General features: G+C 44.5%; 1 protein-coding gene and 1 long non-coding RNA gene across 2 annotated transcripts in view; one reads left to right on the forward strand and one right to left on the reverse strand.

The window, feature by feature from the left end:
• The window catches only part of LOC132210006 (uncharacterized), a 60,716-nt gene extending 49,734 nt beyond the window's left edge, over nt 1-10,982 (forward strand). Inside the window, exon 3 of the long non-coding RNA XR_009446125.1 lies at nt 10,506-10,982. This is a non-coding gene — a long non-coding RNA (uncharacterized LOC132210006). The remainder of the gene's footprint in view (nt 1-10,505) is intronic.
• adgb (androglobin) overlaps nt 1-19,959 on the reverse strand; it is a 284,646-nt gene that overhangs the window by 189,794 nt on the left and 74,893 nt on the right. Inside the window, exons 3-5 of the mRNA XM_059648385.1 lie at nt 17,827-17,919; nt 16,505-16,576; nt 5,476-5,676 (exon numbers count right to left, since the gene is read on the reverse strand). Of these exons, the coding sequence (XP_059504368.1) occupies nt 5,476-5,676; nt 16,505-16,576; nt 17,827-17,919 (366 nt within the window). The remainder of the gene's footprint in view (nt 1-5,475; nt 5,677-16,504; nt 16,577-17,826; nt 17,920-19,959) is intronic.

The following is a 19,959-nucleotide window of genomic DNA, read 5'->3' on the forward strand; positions in this document are numbered from 1 at the left end:
TATTCCAATGCAGTCTGGTGGGTGGGACATCCAAAACACTGCTGCCGATGTTGCACCAAGTCCCATTGACCGATCACCTCTATCAGCCTGCACCTGTCTTGGCTCATGGTCAAGAAATGACCTGACATTAAAATTCTCTTCCTGATTTTCAAATCATTCCATGGCCTTGCCCCTCCTTGGGTGGTACTTAATGAAGGTGATATGCATCTTGCCCACCATCTGGAGAAACTGTAAGAGTGCAGCGTTGCTTCTTATAGGGAACAACCACCATATGAAGAATTATTCAAGTTCTCAATTGGACAGTAGAGTGCCTTCCCCAGGATCAAAGGCCACCAAATGTTGAGGGGGTGTCTTGTCCAATCAGAGTGAGGCAACTCTATTCAAAAGACAGCATCACAGGGAGGCGATGGCTGCTGCCTGTGTTATACCCACCTGTGTTGTAGTATAATGGCTAGATCTGAGGCCACAGGTGAACAACGTTTACAGGAGGAGTTATGTGGTGGGAGTTGCGAGGGGCTCACAAGCTTTCGGCACCACCCCTCCCCACTGCTGATGCCAGTTATCTCAATCAAGGCAACTAACAAACCTCTGATGAAGGGTCTAGGCCCGAAACGTCAGCTTTTGTGCTCCTGAGATGCTGCTTGGCCTGCTGTGTTCATCCAGCCTCACATTTTATTATCAACTAACAAACCTTTTTCTGGTTTTCTGGTTATGCTAGACAAATGGCAAGCCCTTTGTCCACTGCTAGGTTAATGTCAGCAATGGCAGGATGAGACCCTCATGTGGCTTGAATTGCCCATTTTGGATCTGAACTGGTGCAGAAAGGCCTTCCATGGGCCTTTCTGCCACAGATCTAATCAGAGTGGAGACAGGATCCTCTCTGTCTGATCAAATGTCTCCCGAACACCAAGTTTACCATGGCAGGAGGAAGGTGTTAAAACCCACTCCTTACCTCTGTAATCTCCTCCATCCTCAAACTATTTGAGATATCTGCAGTCATCCAATCCTGGTCTCTTAAACATCTCTGTTTTTATTCAATGCACTTTCTTCTTATTATTAGTGGCATTTCAGTTGACTTGCACTTTGTTGTGGAATTCACTTTCTACACTGCGCTCTCAAACTTCATTTCTTCCCATAAGATGCCCTTTGACATCCGCCTCTTTAACAAAGCCTCAGGTTACCTGACCTATTATCTTCTTATGTGGTTCAGTGTCATTCTTTTATTGCAGCACTCTTGTGAAGTGTCTTGAGATATTTTAAAAGCCTTATATAAATAAAACGTTATAATTCTTGTTGTGGTGCTAGCAACATCTGTATAGGAAGCATAACAAATGTTTGTCCATGTTTTCAAAAAATTATTCTCAGGAGGTAGGAAAGCACGAAGTGGTGGCAGGAGCTTCCCTTTGAACCAATGGCAGGTTGATACAGTTCAATGGCTATCTCAGCTATTTCCAAAGTCATTGAAGAAACAATCAGCCTTGAGTGGGGCCAGAGTCACATATAAACCTAGATTAGGATTTCACACTCGCTAACCTGAAAAACAGGTGTGAATCAGTTGTGTTTTTAATGGCAGCTTCATGACCATTTTATTGAAAACAGCTTTTAGTTTTTGGATTTTTAAAACCGAATAAAAATGATCAAACAGCCATAGTGGAACTTTAGAGATAACAAAGTGTGGAGCTGGATGAACACAGCAAGCCAAGCAGCATTTTAGGAGCACAAAAGCTGACGTTTTGGCCCTAGACCCTTTCTGATGAAGGGTCTAGGCCTGAAACGTCAGCTTTTGTGCTGCTAAGATGATCCTGCTGTGTTCATCCAGCTCCACACTTTGTTATCTGATTCTCCAGCATCTGCAGTTCCAATTATCTCTGATCACAATAGTGGAACTTTAACTTTCATTCTCTGGACTGATCCAGTGGCATAACTACCACACAATAAATTAAGACTTCAGAGTGTCCTTAAAACATTAAAACCGAGCTTCTTGAGATTAGGTGTCGCCCAGAAGTCATGCGAAGAGGGTTTGTTTCAGAAGTCGATTACTTAGCATGTGGGTGCAGTGTGCAGATCAGCCTAGTTGATTTTGCAGAGTCAAGGTTGCAATACTGGAAGAATTGACTTTGGTGAGGATGCTGGAGTTTGTGCATTCGGTTTCCCACTTGACTTGGTGTATTTTGCACAGGCATTCCAGGGTGGAAATTCTCCAGTGCTTGAAAGTGCCTATGGCTGATGACCCCACTCTCACTACCATGTAGAACTATGGTGACAACAATAACCTTGTAGACTAAAGAGTCTGTTTTCTTACAGAGATTTCTGTTTCCAAAGTTGCACCATTTTTGGAAGATTGTACAGGCACTGCTAATGCTGTGCCAAATCTCTTCTTTGATGGTGACTTTTCAAAAAAGTCTCATATTTTCAAAGGCAAAATCATATTTAGTGCATGGAAAGTACTTAGAACCCATGCCATAACCCATATCATGTGGTAGCATTTCATTCAACAGTCAAAAAACTACTTAAATTCTAATGCAGAAAAGTGGTGAAAGTGAAAAGAGAGAAAAACCTGAGTTCTAAAATCCTCCTTGTTCAGCGCAACTTTTGTCCTTCATTTTTCAAGCCCAGAGTATCCAGGATTAGCTTACTGACTTAGCTGAGGACATACAAACCATGTCACTTGGCTGATGTTATGCTCGATTCAAGGGGCTGATGATGATGATGCTCTAACTGCCTATATTGTACAATTTCAGTTATCTTTTCTGCCTATTAAAAATTGTCTATGACTGCAATTCTGTGAAAAATAGCTGGGTTTGAATCTACATGCAGTTACAAGCTCAAGCCATGAGGTGACAATGTAAAGTAAGATTTAGAAATCTGCTACATTGCTGTTTTGTTCCTCTTTTGTTTCACTTCCAACTCGAATGCTCCAACCTACCATATGCTCCATTTTCCAAATTTCTCCAACAATTTTTTATTTAACCATAGGTAATAGCTGGTAGTAACATGTCCTGATATAACTATCTCAGACTTTTAATTCAACTGAACGTTATACTAGTCCTGGCTGGTCTTTCCAACATCACAGGACAGCTTTTGCTGTATGTTACAATAAAGAAAACTCATATTTTTGTTGCACCTTTCATAAACTTTGAACATCCCAAAACCCTTTACCAAATTGAGTACTCTTGAAGTCACTATTGTAAATGAGGAAATGTGGTAGTTAAGTTGTGCACCAATTCCTGTAAATAGCCATTTGCTACTGACCAGATCATCTGTTATTTTTGAGATGTTAGTTGAGATATTTATGTTGCTCAGAACAAAATGTTCCTTTGTTTTTTAAAATTGTGCTTCAAATCCTGTGTTCATCCTATGGCATCAGTTAACGTCACAAATGAACGATAGAATCTCAATAGTTGAGCAGTAATTTGATACTGCGCTACAGTAAAGTCCAGAAATCATGCACACTTCTGCCTTGGAGTGATTTGTAAACAAAGATGGGAATTTTAAAGTCAAGAGACACTTAACCAGGAGTTAATATAGGTCAATAAACATAGAGTGTTAAGGAAACAGGAGTTACTGCAAGTTAAGGCCTGGGCAGCTGAGTTTTGGATGAATTCAAGTTTACGGAGGGTAAAATTTGGACTGTGCTGGAATAGTCAATTCTAGATGTAATGATGGCATGCATAAGGTTATTAGCAACAGATGAGCTGAGACAGGTGCAAAGTCTACTGATGTAATTAAAATGGTTCGCGACTGGGAATCTGAAGAATGGGAGGGGGAGTTAAAATGGTTCGCGACTGGGAGTTTTCTTTTCTCACACACAGTAAACTTTTCTCACACACCACTCTACCAACCTCCGGATACAACGCATCATCCTCCGACACTTGCGACATCTACAATCCGACCCCACCACCCAAGACATTTTTCCATCCCCTCCCTTGACTGCCTTCCAGAGAGACCACTCTCTCCGTGACTCCCTTGTTCACTCCACACTGCCCTCCAACCCCACCACACCCGGCACCTTCCCCTGCAACCGCAGGAAGTGCTACACTTGCCCCCACACCTCCTCCCTCACCCCCATCCCAGGCCCCAGGATGACTTTCCACATTAAGCAGAGGTTCACCTGCACATCTGCCAATGTGGTATACTGTATCCATTGTATCCAGTGTGGCTTCCTCTACATTGGGGAAACCAAGCGGAGGCTTGGGGACCGCTTTGCAGAACACCTCCGCTCAGTTCGCAATAAACAACTGCACCTCCCAGTTGCGAACCATTTTAACTCCCCCTCCCATTCTTCAGATGACATGTCCATCATGGGCCTCCTGCAGTGCCACAAGGATGCCATCCGAAGGTTGCAGGAACAGCAACTCATATTCCGCTTAGGAACCCTGCAGCCCAATGATGTCAATGTGGACTTCACAAGCTTCAAAATCTCCCCTTCCCCCACTGCATCCCAAAACCAGCCCAGTTCGTCCCCTCCACCCACTGCATCACACAACCAGCCCAGCTCATCCCCTCCCCCCACTGCATCCCAAAGCCAGTCCAACCTGTCTCTGCCTCCCTAACCTGTTCTTCCTCTCACCCATCCCTTCCCTCCCACCTCAAGCCGCACCTCCATTTCCTACCTACTAACCTCATCCCACCTCCTTGACCTGTCCGTCTTCCCTGGACTGACCTATCCCCTCCCTACCTTCCCACCTATAGTTTCCTCTCCAGCTATCTTCTTTTCTGTCCATCTTCGGTCCGCCTCCCCCTCTCTCCCTATTTATTCCAGAACCCTCTCCCCATCCCCCTCTCTGATGAAGGGTCTAGGCCCGAAACGTCAGCTTTTGTGCTCCTTAGATGCTGCTTGGCCTGCTGTGTTCATCCAGCCCCACACTTTGTTATCTAAAGAGATACCCATGTCATGTTAGTGAAGGAATGGTGTGAGATGTTGCAAGTTCAAAAATGGGAGAGCATCATGAACTATCTTGAGGAGACAATCTGACTCTGCAGTCTCCAAGTCCGAAGAGGGAAAATTATTCATGCTGCTCCCCCAGATCAAAGAAGGGCTGAAGATAACTTCTGAACAAGATTGAGTTGGAGTATCTGTTGACTTTTCAGATCTGAGGAAAACTTTAAAGTTAAAGCTAATTGATTTGCTTTTTGGGTTACTTGTTCTCAAATGTAAGATATATAAACATCCATACAATATAATCAAAAATTGCCTTCATTTTATATTTCTTAACTGTTAATTGTTTTAAATCTACACTAAAACATTGCAAAATTGTAAACTATTAGTAAAGGTAATTAGGATGCATTCACATGTCACCATTTTCCATAATTAAATTTACATTCTTAAACGTGCTGCCCTACTCCTAACTAATTCTCAATTGGATAAAATAAATGTGTGAACTATCAAGTCGAAATTACAAATTCAAAGATATATTGTGATTTATTTTCAATTAAAAAAGGTGGTCTTAAGTTCATGATAATTGAAACTCTTACCATCCAGAACAGCTTCACAACATACTTTCCATAACTGTTGTAAAGAGGTACGTGTCCCTTTGAAACCTTACAAAGGGCATATATGTGCTCCCAAGGTTTCCAGGGAGATCCCGTTGCCTCCAGCAAGACTTTATCATTTAATTTAGAGTCCTGGCAGGTGTGCCACAACATAATGATTTCACTGATAATCCATCGCATCATCTGGTGAAGATAAAACAGAAGAAATTAAAACAAAGAACAAAGAAAATTACAGCACAGGAACAGGCCTTTCGGTCCTCCAAGCCTGCACCTCTAAAGAGATCCTCTGTCTAAACCTGTCATCCATTTTCTAAGGGTCTATATCCCTTTGCTCCCTGCCCATCCATGTACCTGTCCAGATACATCTTAAAAGACACTATCGTATCTGCACCTAACATCTCCGCTGGCAACGCGTTCCAGGTACCCACCACCCTCTGCGTAAAGAACTTTCCACGTATATCTCCCATAAACTTTCCTCCTCTCACTTTGAACTCATGACCCCTAGTAATTGAGTCCCCCACTCTGGGAAAAAGCTTTTTGCCTTCCACCCTGTCTACACCCCTCATGATTTTGTAGACCTCAATCAGGTCCCCCCTCAATCTCCGTCTTTCTAATGAAAATAATTCTAATCTATTCAAACTCTCTTCATAGCTAGCACCCTCCATACCAGGCAACATCCTGGTAAACCTCCTCCACACCCTCTCCAAAGCATCCACATCCTTTTGGTAATGTGGTGACCAGAACTGTACGCAGTATTCTAAATGTGGCCGAACCAAAGTCTTATACAACTGTAACGTGACCTGCCAATTCTTGTACTCAATACCTTGTACGATGAAGGAATGCATGCCGTATGCCTTCTTGACCACTCTATTGACCTGCGTTGCCACCTTCAGGGAACAATGGACCTGAACACCCAGATATCTCTGTACATCAGTTTTCTCCAGGACTTTTCCTTTGAGTGTATAATTCCCTCTTGAATTAGATCTTCCAAAATGCATCACCTTGCATTTGCCTGGATTGAACTCCATCTGCCATTTATCTGCCCAACTCTCCAATCTATCTATATTCTGCCATAATGGCTGACAGTCCCCTTCACTATCTGATACTCCACCAATCTTCGTGTCATCTGCAAACTTGCTAATCAGACCACCTATACCTTCCTCCAGATCATTTACGTATATCACAAACAACAGTGGTCCCAGCACAGATCCCTGTGGAACACCATTGGTCACAGGTCTCCAATTTGAGAAACCCCCTTCCACTACTACTCTCTGTCTCATGTTGCCTAGCCAGTTTTTTATCCATCTAGCTAGCACACCCTGGACCCCATGCGACTTCACTTTCTCCATCAGCCTACAATGGGGAACCTTATCAAACGCCTTACTGAAGTCCATGTATATGACATCTACAGCTTTTCCCTCATCAATCAACTTTGTCACGTTCTCAAAGAATTCTATTATGTTGGTAAGACATGACCTTCCCTGCACAAAACCATGTTGTCTATCACTGATAAGCTCATTTTCTTCCAAATGGGAATAGATCCTATCCTTCAGTATGTTTTCCAGCAGCTTCCGTACCACTGACGTCAGGCTCACCAGTCGAATAATTACCTGGATTATCCCTGCCATCCTTCTGAAACAAGGGGACAACATTAGCAATTCTCCAGTCCTCGGGGACCTCACCCGTGTTTAAAGATGCTGCAAAGATATCTGTTAAGGCCCCGGCTATTTCCTCTCTCGCTTCCCTCAAAACTTGGGATAGGTCCCATCCGGACCTGGGGACTTGTCTGCCTTAATGCCTTTTAGGATACCCAACAATTCCTCCCTTCTTATGCCGACTTGACCTAGAGTAATCAAGCATCTATCCTTCACCTCAACATCCGTCATGTCCCTCTCCTTGGTGAATACCGATGCAAAGTACTCTCCTTGGTGAATACCGATGCAAAGTACTGCAAAGCTTTAAAAATAGCAGAGGTTTTATTTTGGAGTTTTGTACTTCCGTCTGATAACACAATAATAATTGTCTTGTGAGTCTACTTTTTAACTAAAGTGAGGACTATACCCATAATATTACAGATTTATGAATCTAGTAAATCTTTACTTGCCTTTATGGTGTGGCTCCTAACTTTGTTCAGACATCGGGGGTATAAGAATATGTAACAATAGTAATCTGTTCAACCTTGCTTGAAGGTGCCTTTGTTTATTAAGGACATATAAAGATAAACTACAGATTTACTCCCTAAAATTCTTAAAGTTTGAGTTATTGTGAAAGTTATTAATGGTTTAAGTGCATTGTGACAATAAAAGGAACAGAAAAGACATAAGAGACAGAAACAGGATAGGCGTCTATGGGGCCTTGGAGATAAAAGCTGCCCTTAAAGGAAGGAAGATTTATGTCTGTGTGTTAATTTTCAAGGTCACAGGATTAAAGGGCTTCAATGCCAATAAAGTATTTTAAATGTTAGTCATTTTTTATTTCTTTAGTTGAATTGTTTTTGGCACACAAAAATCACTGGTAAGGCCAGAATTTATTGTCCATTCCTAACTGACCTTGAGAAAGGGATGGTGAGTTCCTGTTGGGTGGCTGGTTACAAAATTTTGATCCAGCAACAGTGAAGCAAAGTCACTATAGTTACAAGTCGGCGGGTATATGAATTGGAGGGGAGCTTACTATTGGAGGTGTTCCTGCTGCTGCCATTGTTCCTCTATGTGGTGAATAAGATCATGAGGTGGAAAGTGATGTCAAAGAAAGGTTGGTGCATTGCTGCACTGTATCTCAGTAAACAGTACATATGCGTACACATACACAGTGCACCAGTGTTGAGGGGAGGGGGGTGGGTAAACAAATTAAGTTGTGGAAGGGGGTGCCGGGTAAGCTGACCAGACGCTGAGCTGAAATTTGTGGGTGCTGTTGGAGCTGAACTCACCCAGAGAAGTAGAGTATTCCAGTTCCACACTTCCAATTTGTGCCTTGTAGATGATCAACAAAGGGAGTCAAGACGTGAGACATACAACATAATTTCTGACATTATGATAGAGCTAAGCCACTGATGAAGCTAAAGATGGTTAAATCCGTTGCATTCCCCTTTAAAATTGTGGTGCAATTGTAGTGTTCTTAAGTCCCAGGAGGCCTGATTTAAGTCCCACTTGCTCCAGAGTGTTTAAAAACGTATCTGAACAAATTGATTAGAAAACATCAACTTTGTCAAACTCCTGCAGAGAAAATCTTTCTGAAATTTTTAAGCTTGTGTCTAACGGAGTCTTCTACAGTGGCAGTAGACATATTAGCCTAGGTAAAAGAAACTATGTCAGCATGATAAAAACATTCTATTCTGTGAAAAATTGTAATTGGCTGGAAGATGATTTAATTTTGTTTTGTGAAGAATAACCTCAGGATTTCCAGTAACGTGAGTCTAAAGAAGGCTGGACAACATTTTGTGAAGACTTCACAAAGCTTTCTCTGCTGCTCAAGTTTCATGTCAAGAACATTGGATGATTTTTGTGAACTTGTTTCTCAACTCTTCCAAATGTTTGGTCAGATTTATGATACTGGTCCAGTTGTGTTATAAGAGAATGAGCCTCTTTCTTCAGATGTTTCATCACAGGAGACACACTCTGGGGGTAAGCCTGCAACCAGGCTACTTATCAGGTTCAGCCTTGTTATTTCAGGAAGTAAATCCTGGTGGTACCTAGTCCTTGGTACAGAGCTTTAAGATTTCTCTGATACACTTCTATTCTTCAGACTGGAGTGAGCAGAATTCTCCACCTTCACCTATGGTGATGCTAGTCTCTTTGACTGTCAGTGTTCATTGAAAAAAACACTACAAGTATCTATTGAAGATGTGATGGACATTCCGGTCTGTCCAGCTTCAAAAAGTGTTCATAATGATCTTTCAACCAGCAACACACTGAGTCTGATGACATTGTACATGAGATGATTACAGAGAACAGCAAACTCTGCATGTGCAGTAAAGTCCTTCAGTAATACTGACTGATGAGATAGATGTTCTATTTCTGTATGAGAACCCAGGAAATTTGTTCGCTTTACTTAGTGTACCAGACATTCTGTCAAAAACAGCAGCAGTCTCTACTGAATTTCCTCTCATATTATCTTTTCATCCACAGTGCTTTGCAGCAACTATGGATGTAGTCTTGACAGTCCTGACTACAAATCTTACAGTGCAGCAGCAATCTCTGAAGAAATTTTCATTAATCAGCCAGAATACTTGCCAGAGTATTTTGAAGAAGTGAAGTTATACTCTGCAGTCTTCCTGATGATTCACTTGTTTCTTCCAAAACTTAAAACTACTTCAACTGCTATCCACACAAATCTCTGTGTGTGTATATGTTTGTGTGCACATGAATGTGACTGGGAGAGTATGTGATGTTGCACTGATTTCAGCTAAGTGTCTGAGGTTAAATAACCTTCCTTAGTTTTTAAATTCATGAAAACCCAATGGTGAATTATTGAAATTAAACACATAGTCCAAAGATAAGAAAAGACCTTTGCTGATGAAACATACTGATTATTGGCAGTAAGATTGTTGTGACAGTATTCAATGAAACATGGGTAAAATACTGTATTTTTATTTTTTTCCAGTAGTTCTACTTGTGAAATGAGAAAATGAACAGTTTTAAAACCAGAATTGATATAGGATTGCTGAGTTAGCAAGAACAGGCTGCCACAGGCCTCTAATGGTGGGAGAATGCACTCATTTCCACTGCCTCTGATCGCCAGGAGAATGTCCTTGCTGCTGCTGCTGCCGTGTCTGATTGCTGGGGGATACCACGTCTGCCACTCTGCATGCAGTCCACTCTCACTGCCATGCCAGTGCTGCCAACCAACACACCACAGAAAAGGAATATAAAAAGACTAAAAGAAAAGGATAACAAAGCAAAATAAAAACAAAGAAGGAAGGCCAATGGACCTTGGGCAACGGCCTGCACGCAGCCCTGATGCTCCGCTCCTCCTTTCTGAGGAAGAACATTAATTCTGATTTTTTTTCTTCACAGATGCTGCCAAACCTGCAGAGCTTTTCCAGCAACTTCTGTTTTTGTTCCTGTTGCTCTGCCGCCATCTTGCACCAGGCTGTCTATGAGTTGATCTGACCTGTCCATGAGGTTTCTCCACCACATTGTCCTGGATTCCACTAGATAGTGACATTTTAAAGTAAATTAAAACAAAGTTTTCTGAGAGACTCATTGTTGAGGTGTTAAGCTCGACAGCTTTGATAAGTGAAAATATTCATCGGACTCAGGTGGATCTTTTCTCAAACGTACTGGTTTTTAAGGCTTGGCCTTGGTGTTGCTTGGCTGCAGAACCACTTCAACTCATACCCTAGGTGCAGTCTTATAAGTGCCTTGTATAAGTGCAGGAAGGCATCTCTAACTCAAATCTTCTTGCAATGAAATCCAGCATACCATTTGCCTTCTTAATTGCTTGCTGCACCTGCCTGTTTAATTTCACTGACTGTCGTACAAGGGCACCCAGATCCCTCTGTACATCTACATTATCTGATGTATCTCCCTTTAAATAAAACTCTGTCTTTCTGTTTTTCTTGCTGAAGCATCTGACTTTAAATTTATCCATGTTATACTGCATCTGCCAGATATTTGCACCCACACTCAACTTGTCTAGGTCGCCCTGAAGCCTCTTAACATTGTCCTCACAATTCCATCTAGATTGCATTATCAGCAAACTTGGAATTATTGCAAGATGATAAAATGTGAGGCTGGATGAACACAGCAGGCCAAGCGGCATCTCAGGAGCACAAAAGCTGACGTTTCGGGCCTAGACCCTTCATCAGAGAGGGGGATGGGGGGAGGGAACTGGAATAAATAGGGAGAGAGGGGGAGGCGGACCGAAGATGGAGAGTAAAGAAGATAGGTGGAGAGGGTGTAGGTGGGGAGGTAGGGAGGGGATAGGTCAGTCCAGGGAAGATGGACAGGTCAAGGAGGTGGGATGAGGTTAGTGGGTAGCTGGGGGTGCGGCTTGGGGTGGGAGGAAGGGATGGGTGAGAGGAAGAACCGGTTAGGGAGGCAGAGACAGGTTGGACTGGTTTTGGGATGCAGTGGGTGGGGGGGGAAGAGCTGGGCTGGTTGTGTGGTGCAGTGGGGGGAGGGGATGAACTGGGCTGGTTGAGGGATGCAGTGGGGGAAGGGGAGATTTTGAAACTGGTGAAGTCCACATTGATACCATATGGCTGCAGGGTTCCCAGGCGGAATATGAGTTGCTGTTCCTGCAACCTTCGGGTGGCATCATTGTGGCACTGCAGGAGGCCCATGATGGACATGTCATCAAGAGAATGGGAGGGGGAGTGGAAATGGTTTGCGACTGGGAGGTGCAGTTGTTTGTTGCGAACTGAGCGGAGGTGTTCTGCAAAGCGGTCCCCAAGCCTCCGCTTGGTTTCCCCAATGTAGAGAAAGCCGCACCGGGTACAGTGGATGCAGTATACCACATTGGCAGATGTGCAGGTGAACCTCTGCTTAATGTGGAATGTCATCTTGGGGCCTGGGATGGGGGTGAAGGAGGAGGTGTGGGGACAAGTGTAGCATTTCCTGCGGTTGCAGGGGAAGGTGCCGGGTGTGGTGGGGTTGGAGGGCAGTGTGGAGCGAACAAGGGAGTCACGGAGAGAGTGGTCTCTCCGGAAAGCAGACAGGGGTGGGGATGGAAAAATGTCTTGGGTGGTGGGGTCGGATTGTAAATGGCGGAAGTGTCGGAGGATAATGCGTTGTATCCGGAGGTTGGTAGGGTGGTGTGTGAGAACGAGGGGGATCCTCTTGGGGCGGTTGTGGCGGGGGCGGGGTGTGAGGGATGTGTCGCGGGAAATGCGGGAGACGCGGTCAAGGGCGTTCTCAATCACCGTGGGGGGGAAGTTGCGGTCCTTAAAGAACTTGGACATCTGGGATGTGCGGGAGTGGAATGTCTTATCGTGGGAGCAGATGCGGCGGAGGCGGAGGAATTGGGAATAGGGGATGGAATTTTTGCAGGAGGGTGGGTGGGAGGAGGTGTATTCTAGGTAGCTGTGGGAGTCGGTGGGCTTGAAATGGACATCAGTTACAAGCTGGTTGCCTGAGATGGAGACTGAGAGGTCCAGGAAGGTGAGGGATGTGCTGGAGATGGCCCAGGTGAACTGAAGGTTGGGGTGGAAGGTGTTGGTGAAGTGGATGAACTGTTCGAGCTCCTCTGGGGAGCAAGAGGCGGCGCCGATACAGTCATCAATGTACCGGAGGAAGAGGTGGGGTTTGGGGCCTGTGTAGGTGCGGAAGAGGGACTGTTCCACGTAACCTACAAAGAGGCAGGCATAGCTGGGGCCCATGCGGGTGCCCATGGCCACCCCCTGGCCCCCAACACCTCATATTCACCATGGACGTCCAGTCCCTGTACACCTGCATTCCGCATGGAGATGGCCTCAAGGCCCTCCGCTTCTTCCTGTCCCGCAGGCCCGACCAGGCCCCCTCCACCGACACTCTCATCCGCCTAGCGGAACTCGTCCTCACACTCAACAACTTCTCTTTTGACTCCTCCCACTTCCTACAGACTAAGGGGGTGGCCATGGGCACCCGCATGGGCCCCAGCTATGCCTGCCTCTTTGTAGGTTACGTGGAACAGTCCCTCTTCCGCACCTACACAGGCCCCAAACCCCACCTCTTCCTCCGGTACATTGATGACTGTATCGGCGCCGCCTCTTGCTCCCCAGAGGAGCTCGAACAGTTCATCCACTTCACCAACACCTTCCACCCCAACCTTCAGTTCACCTGGGCCATCTCCAGCACATCCCTCACCTTCCTGGACCTCTCAGTCTCCATCTCAGGCAACCAGCTTGTAACTGATGTCCATTTCAAGCCCACCGACTCCCACAGCTACCTAGAATACACCTCCTCCCACATACCCTCCTGCAAAAATTCCATCCCCTATTCCCAATTCCTCCGCCTCCGCCGCATCTGCTCCCACGATAAGACATTCCACTCCCGCACATCCCAGATGTCCAAGTTCTTTAAGGACCGCAACTTCCCCCCCACGGTGATTGAGAACGCCCTTGACCGCGTCTCCCGCATTTCCCGCGACACATCCCTCACACCCCGCCCCCGCCACAACCGCCCCAAGAGGATCCCCCTCGTTCTCACACACCACCCTACCAACCTCCGGATACAACGCATTATCCTCCGACACTTCCGCCATTTACAATCCGACCCCACCACCCAAGACATTTTTCCATCCCCACCCCTGTCTGCTTTCCGGAGAGACCACACTCTCCGTGACTCCCTTGTTCGCTCCACACTGCCCTCCAACCCCACCACACCCGGCACCTTCCCCTGCAACCGCAGGAAATGCTACACTTGTCCCCACACCTCCTCCCTCACCCCCATCCCAGGCCCCAAGATGACATTCCACATTAAGCAGAGGTTCACCTGCACATCTGCCAATGTGGTATACTGCATCCACTGTACCCGGTGCGGCTTTCTCTACATTGGGGAAACCAAGCGGAGGCTTGGGGACCGCTTTGCAGAACACCTCCGCTCAGTTCGCAACAAAGAACTGCACCTCCCAGTCGCAAACCATTTCCACTCCCCCTCCCATTCTCTTGATGACATGTCCATCATGGGCCTCCTGCAGTGCCACAATGATGCCACCCGAAGGTTGCAGGAACAGCAACTCATATTCCGCCTGGGAACCCTGCAGCCATATGGTATCAATGTGGACTTCACCAGTTTCAAAATCTCCCCTTCCCCCACTGCATCCCTCAACCAGCCCAGTTCATCCCCTCCCCCCACTGCACCACACAACCAGCCCAGCTCTTCCCCCCCACCCACTGCATCCCAAAACCAGTCCAACCTGTCTCTGCCTCCCTAACCGGTTCTTCCTCTCACCCATCCCTTCCTCCCACCCCAAGCCGCACCCCCAGCTACCCACTAACCTCATCCCACCTCCTTGACCTGTCCGTCTTCCCTGGACTGACCTATCCCCTCCCTACCTCCCCACCTACACCCTCTCCACCTATCTTCTTTACTCTCCATCTTCGGTCCGCCTCCCCCTCTCTCCCTATTTATTCCAGTTCCCTCCCCCCATCCCCCTCTCTGATGAAGGGTCTAGGCCCGAAACGTCAGCTTTTGTGCTCCTGAGATGCCGCTTGGCCTGCTGTGTTCATCCAGCCTCACATTTTATCATCTTGGAATCTCCAGCATCTGCAGTTCCCATTATCTTGGAATTATTGCATTGGGTTCCATCATCCAAATCATTCATGTATATCATTGATAGCTGGGGCCGAAGCACTGATTCACACAATCTCTAGTCACTGCCTGCCACCCATTTAGTCCAACTCTCTATTTCCGGTCTGTCAATCAATTCTCAAACTATGGCAATATTTATTATACGCAATCCATTGTGTAACTTATTATATATCATTACATATATATAGTACACTTTTAATAAATAGTGATTCTTGTTCAAGACAAAAACCTGGTCCATGCGCTGTGTCAACCTGGGCATGAAAGTCAGGTAAACTGGGGAATCTTTGCGTTAAAAAAAACTTCAACTTTTGTATCAGTGATAATGGGAACTGCAGATGCTGGAGAATCCAAGATAATAAAATGTGAAGCTGGATGAACACAGCAGGCCCAGCAGCATCTCAGGAGCACAAAAGCTGACGTTTCAGGCCTAGACCCTTCATCAGAAATGGGAGAGGGGAAGAGCGGTCTGAAATAAATAGGGAGAGAGAAGGAGATGGATTGAAGATGGATAGAGAAGATGGGTGGAGAGGATTTTGCTCGGGTGATTCTTTACTCACTGCCTGTGACGTTTGAATGGTTAAACAATAAACAGGGTACAAAACCTGAAACAAAAACAGAAGTTACTGGAAAAGCTCAGCAGGTCTGGCAGCACCTGTGAAGAATAACATCAGAGTTAATATTTCGGGTCCAGTGACCCTTCTGGGAAAGTTAGATGGAGGCACTGAGAACTCATTCAAGGTCCTATTTTTCTCAATGCTTCTTTTGCTAATGTGTTGGTCTGCAGAGAAAACTGGTGATTAAAACACAAAGAGATAATGGGAACTGCAGATGCTGGAGAATCTGAGATAACAAAGTGTGGAGCTGGACGAACACAGCAGGCCAAGCAGCATCCCAGGAGCAGGAAAGCCGACGCCCCAGGCCCAGACACCCCATCAGAAATGAAGAACGGTCTATGCCCGAAACGCCACCCCGCCCCCAAGATGCCGCCCGGCCCGCCGTGCCCATCCAGCTCCACACCTCGTTAAAACACAAAGAATTAGGTGACTTGTCAAATTTCTCTCTCTCTCTCTTCAGCTGCTCAATGATCCAAATATGGTCATGGTCAGTGGATTCCCATTATCTTGGCTACATGACTGCATTACACCTGAGCACTTTCCTTTCATAACCAGAGTGCCATTGCCCTTATAATTACATCTAATGGCTTGTCCCCACCCTGTTGAGTATTCAAGTGATCATCAGGTTGCTTTGTTAATGGGATGTGAATTGACCCCCATTCACCCTCTCTCAAGGTAATTGTTTCCGGTGAGGCTTTGCAGTCAATTTATCTCCACTTCAATGGCATTGAAATGCAAAATATACAATCATGGTTCAGTGATCTTTGATCCTGTGATGACTCCAGGAATAGCAGGCTCAATTTCCAGGGCACTACTCCAGTGAAATTGGTTTCACGATGAGGAGATGCTGCAATGTATATCTTTATAACTTAGTACTTTTGCAGTGTGAGTCGAAATAGTCTCTTATTCTACCCTTCACATTACCAGATTATAAGAATATGAACATAGCAAGAAACATGGCAGTAGTGACAGGCATTCAGTGCCTTGAGCATGCTCCACAATTCTCGGTCACGGATTATCATCTACCTCAATGTCATTTTCCTGTGCTATCCCATTTCCTGTGATGCCACTATGAAAATGGCAAGCAACATGCATTAAAGATATCGTACCCATGAAAGCAAGTGCAGTGTGCAGTAACTCTGTTGTTCATTGTTTGGTAGCACTCACCTCACTCTCCAAAATATGTTCATTAGCAGTCATTAGATCGAATGAGGATTCTCTCTCAACAATAACAGGTAGCTGAAATTAATGTAAAACAAATTATTGATATAAATCTACCAGCTACATGATTTAACACACTGAGGAGGAATTGCACAGTTCTTGGATTTAATTCTGTATTTTTATTTAATTGCTGGGACATCTGTCATATTTGGGAAACAAATGCATTTAACACAACAGTAATGTTTTTGGTTGAAGTCCATTGGGTGACCTAAACTAACCATCCAAACATCCCATTAAGCCTGTTAGTCTAGATTTAACAGCTTTTTTGAAAAACTGTTCTGCGTTTCACATCTACCATCTATGCTGGCAATGAGTTTCAAAATTCAATCACACACTTATTAAGTATTTGTTGAGTAAATTTCTAATTTTGGTTTGACAACCTGAACTTCAAATCATGGCTCACTAGTGAGACGGCCTTTAAAAGGCATGTAGTTTTGGCTAAGTGCTTAGAATGATGGGTTTGAAACCCACTGTAGTCTCCCGTGCATAGGTTCAAATCCTGCTGACTATAGTCCATGTTTCTGTCAACTTTTAGATGGAGAACAAGTGCTATTATCACTGGACTATTAATCTAGAGACGGAAGTAAAGTTCTGGGACCCCAGGTTCAAATCCTGCTATGGCAGACGGTGCACTTTGAATTCAACAAAAATCTGGGGTTAAAAGTCTAATGATGACTATGAAACTGTTGACAATTGTCAGAAAACTTATCTGGTTCACTAATGTTCTTCAGAGAAAGAAAACTGCCATCCTTACCTGGTCAGGCCTACATGTGACTCCAGACCCACAGCAATTTGGGTTAACTCTGAACTGCCCTCTGGGAAATTAGGGATGGACAAAAAATAACTGCTGCCTCGCTGGCAACGCCCACATGCCGTGAGTGAATAAAAAACAAAGGCAGCCACAAAGGCAGTTGTAATGCCAGTTGAAGTGTCCCAGCAACATCTACCAACATCACAGGGAGGGCCAGTCACTGCTACATTCACACTCAAAACAAGTCAGAAGAGTCTGCTTCACAACAGCAGTTGTCAGAAATCAGTGCTATTTACTGCAGAATGACTGTCAGAAAATTTCTGTAATATAGTAGCTGCTGCACATTTTGAAAAGTTTAGAAGAATAACTGGAGAGTACAGAAGAATCATGTTGAGAGTGGCAACGCCAATTCTAGTACTGGAATGTTTAACTGAGAATCCATAAAATAGATTGGCTAGTCACCATAACTACACAGTTCATTCTCAGCCATTACAGAAACATTGCATAGCAGACTGACCGTCTCGAGGACAAATTCAAGAGGACGCTTCCATGAGTGAATTTTAAGAGCCGGTGGCAGTTCAATCTTCCCTTCTGGGTCCTCAAACAATTGCTATGGAAAGATAAGACATTCAAAGGTTCACCAAAACATAAAAATAGTTAATGAGATACATGTGTTAACAAGAGAAAAACTACACCCACATGTTAAGATCTCTGCTTCTTGGTATAACTCAGCTTTCTCTATATTTTAATTACTATGAAAATTCTCCAGTTGCAGAGTAATTCTCTCACCTGCAAAATCATTTCTACTTAGCTATTTGGTTATTTGATTTGCTATTACTTTTCTTTAGCTAAAAAAAATCACTGACAAGTGATAAAATCAGACTAAGACCATTCAAAGGAACAGCCACGAACATTCAACACGGGTGTGAGAGCGCAAAACCCCATGTAATAAGAATTTGAACATAAAATTATGATTCATTTCTGGAGAGGCAGGGGTGGGTTGTGGGAAAGAGGCCAATTGCTGTGTAAATCTTACTTGGATGAAGGTTATGCACTTGATTCTGGATCCTGCCGTTTATAATAGTAAACATGACTTTCTAGTGGATTTTTCTACCTAGCAGGATTAATTAATTTAGTGAAGTCCCACTTTGGGCCAAATGCTACATGCACAAGAGCTTATGTGAAATACCGACTTCATTTCACTGCATCAAAAACATAATAGTCAGCACTTGTAATGTTTCAATGAAGAGGTAATTCCCAGGAGTTTGTAATACAAGTTGGGGACTTACATAATATTTGGAGCTGCACTCATCTGGGCAAGTGGAGAGCATGGCATTCTGGTTTGTGTCAGCATGTCCTCTTCTGAAACATAGAATCTTGTCAAGGCATCAGAACTTATTTCCGAGTTCCCTATCTTCCATCTCATTCTTCACAATAAATACTGATGCAAGATATTCATTTAGGATCTCACCCAGCTCCTGTGGTTCCATGCATAGACATACACTCTTACTGTTACCATCATGGACAGATGCATCAGCAGCAGGCAGATTGGTAAGGATGAGGTCAAGTATGTTTTTCCCTCAGTTCTGAAGAAGGATCACAGACCTGAAACATTAACTCTACTCACTCTCCACAAATGGTGCCAGATGTGCTTAGTTTCTCCAGGAATTTCTGTTGTTATTTCATGTCTTTCCTTTGCGATGGTTCCCTTGCCACCTGCTGCAGACCCAATCTTGCATCCATATCCTATAGGAGCCGACTACTTGAACAGTAGTGCTGCTGCCAAGCCACTCAGTAGTGGACATTGAATACCCCATCCAGAGTACATTCTGCAATATTGCCATCTTCGGTGCTCCCTTCAAATGTTGTTTGACATGAAAGAGAACAGATTCATCACCTGAGGGGGAATGGTTTGTAGCTATCAGCAGGAACTTTTCTTGCCCATGTTTAGCCTGGTACCATTGGACTTAATGGGATTTGGAGTCAATGTTGAGTACTCCCAGGACAACTCCCTCTCGACTGTAAATCAATATGCTACCAGCTCTTCTGTGTTGGTCTTGCTGGTGGGACAATACATATCCAAAAACAGTCATGGTGATATCTGCGAAAATGTTTGTCAAGTATGATTCTGTAAGTATGACTATGTCAGGCTGTTGCTTGACTCATCTGTGAGACAGCTCACTTGATTTCGGCACTAGCCCCCAGAGGTTAGTAAGGAGGACTTCACAGGATCAACGGGCCTGTTTCTGCTGTTGTCTTTTCCAGTGCGCAGGTTGATGCTAGGTGGTCTGTCTGGTTGAATTTTTTTTAAAGTCTATCAAGATTGATAATAACTGAGTGGTATTTTAGAGGGCAGTTGAGAATTAACCATATTAATGTGGGTATGGAATCACAAGTAGGCCAGTCGAGGTGAGGATGGCAGAATTCCTTCCCTAAATGGGGTTTTCCCAACAATTGGCAGTGGTTTCATTGTTGTCATTAGGTAATTAATTCCAGATACATATGGAATTCAGATTGCATCATTTGATGTGGCTGGATTTGAATCTGAATTCCCACAACATTGGCTGAGTTTTGGGATTAATCGTCTAGCAATATTCCATTTGCCTATTGTCTCCCTCAGAAGAGATCCATCAAGTCAGATTTGATACCT

This window comes from Stegostoma tigrinum, chromosome 9 (genome assembly GCF_030684315.1).
Source record: "Stegostoma tigrinum isolate sSteTig4 chromosome 9, sSteTig4.hap1, whole genome shotgun sequence".
Taxonomy (NCBI): Eukaryota; Metazoa; Chordata; class Chondrichthyes; order Orectolobiformes; family Stegostomatidae; genus Stegostoma; species Stegostoma tigrinum.